The sequence below is a fragment of the Ananas comosus genome, linkage group 19 (genome assembly GCF_001540865.1).
Source record: "Ananas comosus cultivar F153 linkage group 19, ASM154086v1, whole genome shotgun sequence".
Taxonomy (NCBI): Eukaryota; Viridiplantae; Streptophyta; class Magnoliopsida; order Poales; family Bromeliaceae; genus Ananas; species Ananas comosus.
In genome coordinates, this window is record NC_033639.1 from 1,281,689 (window position 1) to 1,290,312 (window position 8,624).

At 37.2% G+C, this 8,624-nt stretch overlaps 1 protein-coding gene across 1 annotated transcript; it reads right to left on the bottom strand.

The window, feature by feature from the left end:
• On the bottom strand, nt 226–7,956 carry LOC109725255 (zinc finger HIT domain-containing protein 2). Its single transcript, XM_020254362.1, has 5 exons — nt 7,708–7,956; nt 5,956–6,028; nt 5,511–5,664; nt 1,983–2,024; nt 226–1,561 (listed from the first exon to the last, which is right to left on the bottom strand). Exons 1-5 carry the CDS (start codon nt 7,785–7,787, stop codon nt 729–731), a joined length of 1,182 nt encoding a protein of 393 aa, XP_020109951.1. The 5' UTR covers nt 7,788–7,956; the 3' UTR covers nt 226–728.

Genomic DNA, 8,624 nt, shown 5'->3' on the forward strand with positions numbered 1-8,624 from the left:
ATGTTCGACTCATTTAATAAACAAGCAAACAAAAGCTAGCCCTGTGTTCGGCTCGTTGATAGCCCTACTCCGATACAAATGAAAGGGTATGCCCAAACAGCTAGGGCTGGATTTTACAATTCAATATGAGATGGGCAAAGAGAATAAAGCAAAGGATGCCTTGTCTAAAGGAAAGTACAAAAGGAGTGACACCTAAATTCATTCAAATTCTCACTTACTAGCAAATAAACTAACCGTTAGAAACAACTCAGTTTATTTATCTCATGCTTTAGAGAGAGTCCAATTCACACACCACATTTTTTAACTTTACAATCCATTCTGCTTTGTGGCAAGTGATCCGAAAACTATCTGAGGTCTTAAACCAACAGAACAACTACAACAACAATATTTGAGATCTCTCTGGACAATGCAAACCCTTTTCACATAGGTTAAAATGCATGAACAGCCCCCACAACTACAGGCCATTTTGAAATGGATACCCCTTCAACTTTCATTCCTTTTGAATTTGTATCATCCAAGTCAATTAAATTGAAGACTTGATCAGCATCCACAGAAGAAATATGATGATAAATAACCACTAGCTACTGGAGCCATAAATTTTAATCTACTTCCAATTTAAATGGACTCGAAGAAAAATTTAAGACAAATGAAAGTTGAGTGGGTGTCATGAAAAAACATGTAAGTTGGGGGGGACTTTAACTTTTGATCGGCGTAATTTGGTATTTTGACTAAATCTCTTCTATAAGAACCTTGGATTGAGGCATCATCCCCTTCTTTTCGCCTTTCGCGGGCACATTACTGTGTTCCAAGTCGGAGAGAGAGGCTTTCTCCACTTCGACAATCGCCGCCAACGACACCCACGCCTCCTCCGGCTGCTCGTGAACCCAGCACATGAGAAAATACAGCTTCTTCTCCGCACCCCGAAGGAGCTTCCGACTGCCCCCGACTCTCTCTCTCGTCGCTATTAGCCTCCGGAGGTCACACAGCGCGCATACGAGAGCATTCCCACCCAAAGACAGCAATACGATAACATCACCGATCAGTCCGATGCCGAACTTGAACCCTCCGGCATGCCTGTAAGCCGGCGAGCATGTGGTTTCCAAGCAAGCCCCGAGCGCCTGTGAAACCGTCTCGGGCCTACCGTCTTCACCCAAAACTTTTGATATGGTTAAGACCACGGTGGAAGCACCGAAAGGGTCGGAGTGCCAATCTCCATTATAGAGGCGAAGCGTGAAGCAGTAGGCATATAGCACATCGACTAGGTGAACTGCAAGAAGAGGGGAGGGCTCGGCCCGAGTAAGCTGCCTGAGTGGCGGAAGCGGACTTTCAGGTCCGGGTGGAACTTCAGCAACAGTACAAGTTTCACTAGTCTCTTCTTCGCGTTTGTCAATTTGAGTGATAAGTTGGTTTCCTTGTGATCCAAGAGAGAGGGATCTCGCGGAAGACCTCTCCCACCACGGAGTCCACGGCTCTATCAGTTTGCTTAGCTCGCCAGATGCTAAAGCTTTCTGAAATTTCTTGATTTCGTCAGAGGGAAGGTCCTCGAGTCGGATATCCTCACCTGCAAATTATAAATAAGTAGAGGGGTTTCATCATATAAAAACATATAATTCTAGTATCATGGTGTGAGCAAATGAATTTTGGTACCATGTATCAAATAGGCTAGTTGTTCATAAAAATAAAATAATTTGAAGTTTAACGCAGAAATTTGAAGTAATGGAGAAGTTACGAAGCATCAGACAGCAACAGAAAAAATAAGGTGATGAAAACAGTCAGATATACAATCATAAATCGGACATTTATAAATGCCTTGAAACTCTATATTAACACATTTCTAATACAACTTCATCAAAGCCTCATTTACCAGAGTACACACCTTTGCTCAGAGAACTTCTAATGTAACAAAAAATCATTAACATGCATGAATAAAACTACATGAATATGCACTAAAATTAGACAGCAGAAAGGAAATATTTACATACCAGACAGTGCCTTCTGAACAATATCCTCAGATAACGTTGATTCTGCAAACAAATTTAAACTTATTTATCAGAATCAATCTTGTGTAGTACAAAATAAATGCTAAAATCAACTAGAACAATGACAAAACAATTCCACCTTTTTTAGACTAATTTTTAATGTTATTGTTGAGAAACAGTTAAACTTAAATTATAGGAATAATTGCCTATATACCCCTCATACGTTTAAATATATCTGATTTACCCCTACTTTTTTTTTTCTTTCTAAAATACCCCTCATATGTTCCACCGTTTTTCCAAAATACCCCCGCAGTTATCCCCTGTTAAACTAACTCGGGTTAAACATGGGTTAAATGTATACCAGAGTTAAAACCTAATTAAAATACCTATTTTACCCCTATCTTATTAAACTATTCTCCCAACTTATCCTCTCTTTCTCTCCCAACTTATCCTCTCTTTCTCTCCCAACTTGGGTCCCCGCCGCTAGCCGCCAGCCGCCCGCCGCCCGCCGCCGCGAGCGCCAGCAGCTCACCACCACCGCCAACCTCGGCGCCGGCTCCTCTACCTCCGCCTCCGCCCCCAAGAAGCCTCGCCTCATTCGCACAAAAAAAACGGCCCGCGAGTCGCCGCTCTCGTCCTCCTCCTCCTCCTCCACCGCCTTGGCTGGCGCGGGAGCAAGAGGGCCGCAGCGATTCGTGCAGATCTGATGATTATTGGAGTGGCGACGGTGGTCAAGGTGGGTGTTGCCAGTGTCGGAGGAAGGGGACGAGGAGGGGTGCTGTACGAGGGTTAATTAACAATTAACCAGAGAAGTCAATTGGGAGAGTTAATTGAGAGAGTAAATTAGGATGGAAGAGTTAATTATCTGAGATTAATTAGAATAAATTAGTCTTCAGAACTGCACAGATCTGAGTTTATTAATATTTTTAAATATATAACTCTTATATTTTATTAATATATATTTATTATAATTTTAAATATATTTAATCTATATATAAAAATTATAATAATAATATATATAGTATATTAATTATTATATATTTATTATATACTCGAATTTTTTATCCCGAATTTTTAATTGGTGAACATATAATACCCGTATATATCACATATCCGAATAATTGCCGAATCCGTTTTTTAGCCGTATTTTTCAACGAATTTAAAAATTAAATGGTGAATTTTATCCGTACCGAATTTTTGCCGAATCCGAATTAACTAACCATGCCTCCAGCCACTAAGGTTGGTTTAGCTGCGATCGATCTCATCCGTTCATCTGCTCGCTCCCGACGTGCTTAATTAATTAATTGATATTTGAAGGGTAAATAAGAAAAGTATTTGTTATATGAAGGGTATAAAAGAAAAGTTAGTTACGGTATAAGGGTATATTGGAATGGGCAAAATGGTAATTTTTCAGAGATAACGGCAGCTCACTAACGAAACTTAACTCCAGGGGTATATTAGAAAGACTTGGAACATAAGAAAGGTATTTTCAATATTAGCCTTCTAAGAGGGGTAAATAAGAAAACCGGATACTTTTCAAGGGTATATAGGCAATTGCCCCTAAATTATAATGTAATGTTCCCCTGTCGTTCAGCGAACTTGGTTTATCGTATCTCATGAATTTACTAATGAAACATAAGAAGCAAGTGAGCCATGAAAACTAAGGGCCATTGATAATAAGCAGGATGCCTGCACAAAGACTGAATCATGCATCAGGGCATGTGAATAAAATAGAAAGATAACACCTCAAATAATATGAAGAATCGCAACTATATGAGTTGCTCTAGTTTTACCGCCCTGTAAGAGAAATGTATGTCAAAATAAACCAAGGGGAATTGTACTCATAAATGTCTTTTACAAAATCTTGAAAACAAGATCATAATTCATAGAACTTGCTTGACGTGACAGCACCACATTACTTGGTTGACTAAAATAAGAGAAATTAGAACAAACCAAAGTACAGTATTATTACGTAATGGCAGAGGCATCAATTGTTTAGGTGCTAATATGGCCACGAAAGCGCTGCTGAGAAGGATCCATACAAATCCCCTTCCTGGTCAGCCTAATCTGGTAAAAAAAAGTCCAAGATGTACCATAATCTAAGGCCTTGTTTGGTTATTTTCGATGTTTATATGTTTTATTAAACAAACTCTATGAATAGTCTATACATATACAGGTTTTATTCGGCAACCAAACTAAGAACCTAATTGTAACAGTTTTTTACTTATTATTTTCTTCTTCGAAGATGATACTTTTCAGCATATGGCAAGATTGCATTGCAAGATAGCCATCGATACCATAAACAGGAAGTCATTTGCTGGCACATCCAGCGACATATAATTCGTGGTTTTGAAATAAAAAACATTGTAACATTACCAAACACAGCTTAAACATATACTTTCTGAGTTTTCACAAAAAAAAAAAAAAACTGCGACACCTTTAAAATAAAATAAAAAGGCAGGAACATAGTTTTTCATTTTCAAAGGTGATAATTTTTCATTTTCAAAAGTGCAGTGAACAAAGATATGTTGGCAATATATCTGCAAGTAGTACAAGAAAATCAATCCTTTGATGTCGCTTAGTAAAACATTTTGCAGGACTTTTGGTTCATATAGACAACTTTTCTAGATAGGACATTTCTTCTTATTTTAACCTAGCTAGATGTCTTTAATGCTAGTTTTGGTCATTCTTTCCTTGTTAGAGATGTTAAAAGGTTGTATGTATCTATGAGAAAGCACCCAGGACATGCTCGTCTTGCAAATATGAATAAGAGAAAGATGACGACCAAAAGAATAAGAAACTAGGCATGATTTAATAATTGGCCAAAATTAAGATAACGAATTTTGAAGTTAAAATGAGGATGGTACAAAAGGGAGACGATGCTAGTAGATGATAAGAGAAAGAAAATAACAGAAAGATAAGAAGAAAGAAAAGAACAGAGATAAGAGGACCATACAATTTTTCATGAATTTTAGAATTTAGCCGCCTTTTCCAGCATCAAACTCAGAAGATCAACAAGCAAATTGGTTCATTTGTTAAAGATGTTGCACAATCAAAATCCTAGATGTAATGATTAGCTGGAGAGAATCTAGCATACCTTCCTACTGCCCTGATTTAATAAAAATCCTACATGGTCTTAAAGGTTACATACATGGTTGGAAATTTTGCCGATTTCATTCTCCTTTAAGGCTTTAGCAATCTAATAGGTGGACAATGGCAAAAGAGATCCTAGCTTTCACCATGGAAATTATACAACAGAAAAATCAGGAAATTAGTTGGTAGGAAGTAAACAAGCATGGAAAACAAGCAGTGCCATGGGGTTTGAACTTATCTTCAGCCTACCGAAAGGATTCATATAATTTGGCCATAAATATATGAAGACCAAAGCTTTCTGAATCAAGTTCAAAAATACGGCAGGAAATAAAACTCTTGCAAATGATAAGGATAACCAATTAGGCATTTGATGCTTTGAAAAATCACAAGAAGCTCATGGAGAGGGGGAAAAAAGAAAATCTATTTTCAACATTATACCATCTTCGTCATCGGAGCTCATCTCATCCTCCATGTGGAACCGCTTGAGGATGTCCAGCATTTTCTTCTTAGTCTCATCTTCAGGTTGTATTTGCTGCAGCTCCCCCATGACATTCTCTCTCATGAAGGATTCTGTGCAACGGAGGCTGTGCCTCTATCATAAAAATTTAAAATATAAATTAACCAAATGATATCAGCTAACCTACAAAGGACGAGCGACATAAGAAAATTCATAATAATCAGAAAGGGAAAAACATAAAAACATACGAAGAACTAATATTTGCACCAAAAGATGCAGATTATTTATTGCGGCATCTGCCTATATGCCTCTCGATTCTTTCTAGAAACATAGGCTCTAAATTTGCTAATTAATGATAATGTACAACCGACGACAACTACCGAATCATATTTTAACTCAAGTAAAACATAATGCTTAAAACTATACCTTGTAGCACTGAAGAGAGCAATACCGAGTATTGCACCGAGGACATGTATACTGTGAAAATTGCTTTTGGCATCTGCATAAAGGGCACCCTGTTAGCGTCAATTATCAACTCTATACCAAATTTATCAGATTAAACTTTTTTTGGACTCTCCACAACATCATCCAAATTTACACATCTTGTTCTAAAATATGTATTTTAACTGGTGAAAGTAATTAGATAAAAATTTAAATGAGACCGCCCTCAACTCTAGGCCATCCCAAAATAGACCTTTGAACTATATTTTATTGGATCGGCACTCACTTTAACTTCAGTGAGATCGCATTTCCTACATAATTGTAAGTCATGCAAGTGCAAATCAGTTCAGTCGCTTCGCGTTTTGCTGGTGGTTGTCTTTGATATGAAGAGATCTTGACTAGAACCAAATTTTTTATGTATTTTATCTCAACACAGTAGATGATTGAATTGATATGTCGACTGATGGTACTTTGAAGCAAACCAAATCGGCTTCATTTTGCAAATTACCTCATTTCTAAAAGTAAATATTTAACCCCTGCCACGAAGTGTGGGTACTTCACTAGTAAATCAACAGAGATAAAGTTTGAGAGGACTATATCAAAATGGCCGATAGTTGAGGGGGTCTCCACACATTTTCACCGGGAAAAAAAAAATCAAACTACCCAATTTTTTATTTTACCCCGACAGCTGAATTAACAAAAAATTTTGCTCAACCAAAAGCAAAGGATTACTACTTGGCAAAAAATATACCGGCCTTACATGAACTGCAGAGCATTTCAAATAACTAAAGGCCTCGTTTGGCATCGTTGCCATTTTTCTTTTCTTTTTTTTTTAATAGAATTTCTACATGAAATAGTAAAGGAGCGTACAGTGAATTGCTTATAATCATGGCATCCGAGGCGTTTGTTTGGCAATAAAAAAAAAAAAAAACTTGCAAGCAATTTTTTTTTATGCTTTCAAAATTCTTTTAAAGAAGTTATCAGCCGTCACTGAGCCAGAATGTATAGCAAGCTAACTAGCAACCACAGCAAAACTTAAGTCCCCCCCGCCAGCATTTAAAATCGGGGTAAACTTTAATTTGCTCCCCGTGGTTTAGCATATTTTTACTTTGCCACCTTGTGGTTCAAAATGCTGCACTTAACTATCATATAGTTTTATTTTCATTTTGCTCGAAAAAACTTGCCATCAAATAGGGTAACAAAGTGAAATTTTAAAAACTCCAGGGTGCGACCGTGTTTAAGGATAGGTCCTTATAGTGAAGCAACAATAAATCAGTAGAATAGTGAAGTATAATTTTTTGAACACATGGTGGCAAAGTGAAAATGCGCTAAATCACAGAAGGTAAATTAAAGTTTACCCTTAAGCTTATACAGAATTAGTGTTATGAAAAAAAAAAGACAACGATACCAAACGAGATCTAAAATTTAAACATTTTGATTTTACTGCCTAATCTTTCTAATCTTTCATTCCTATCAATTCCACTAAATTCCTCAAAAACTTCTTTTGCCAAATTTGGTTAAAATTTAATGGTCTTGAATCTCTTGATCATACAACACTCTATCCTGCTAGGGTTTACAACATATTTTCACTAAAAAAGTTCAAAAAATTACAACAAATACCCCATGGGAACACACTTAAAATCAAACAACAGTATAAGATTACTTCTAGATGGAAATTCGAGCAAGAAATCAAAGATTAAATAAAGAAAAAAAGGAAAAATGAAAAGAAAAGCTCACACTCGGCAAATGATCTTAGGATTGTTGAAGGAGGAGGAAGAGGAGGCTTCGGATGCCACCACCACCTGCTGCTTCTCCATCTCCACCCTCGATCTCGGCGATTAGGGTTTTGGGGGTTTTGGCGGCGGGGGGGAGGGGGAACGATGCTTCTTCGGAGATTGGTGGAAGGTTCTAGAAGATTCTCGAAGGCCGGAGCCTAAGATATCCGCCTTTTGCCGCAGCGACGGGAGAGTTCCAGAGTGTGGTGGGTGCAGGGATGGGAACAGGTAATTATGCATGAATTTATCTAATTATAAAAAATAAAAATTCCACCACATCAAAATTCAAAATAATTTTATGTTTATATAATATATAAAATAAAATACTTTATGTTATATTTGAATATATATTTTAAAATTTTAGATTTAATATAATATATTTTAAAATATCGTAAAGAAAATTAATTATTTCGGGCACGTATTCGGATTTCGAATTTTTGGTCGGATTCGAATTCAGTTATGAATTTTGTATTTGATTGTCGGATTTTTAAAACCCGTCCTGAAATCTGATATGTCGAAATTCTTAGTTGAGTGTGGGAATTTAATTGTGTGTAGAAGTTTCGTATAAGTTCTCAAACTTTTAAATTTTAGAGCGTGTTTGGTTCTCCGGACAATCGAGAAAAACTATTTTCCACATGGAAAAAAAACCTTGCCATAGTTTAAATTTGGCCAATTTGCATAAAAAATCCACTTATTTTGGGATTTTGCAAAACCGGGCCACCTTTTTCCTTTTTGCAGATTCGGTCCGCTTTTTCCGCCGCCTGACCAAAATGCCCCTCCTATACAATAGCCTCCCGCATATTTCTTGACATACGTATACTACCCTGCCGTACGTTCTGACGCGCATTAAATGACCCGTTCAATCTCAGTCATTTCTCG

Excerpts from the sequence above, each read along its gene's own strand:
- LOC109725255 (XM_020254362.1), bottom strand. The coding sequence starts at position 7,787 with ATGGAGAAGCAGCAGGTGGTGGTGGCATCCGAAGCCTCCTCTTCCTCC. Across the intron at positions 5,665-5,955 it reads GCTCTCTTCAGTGCTACAAG|AGGCACAGCCTCCGTTGCAC; the intron begins GTATAGTTTTAA and ends TTTTTATGATAG. Across the intron at positions 2,025-5,510 it reads GAGCTCCGATGACGAAGATG|AATCAACGTTATCTGAGGAT; the intron begins GTATAATGTTGA and ends ATTTGTTTGCAG.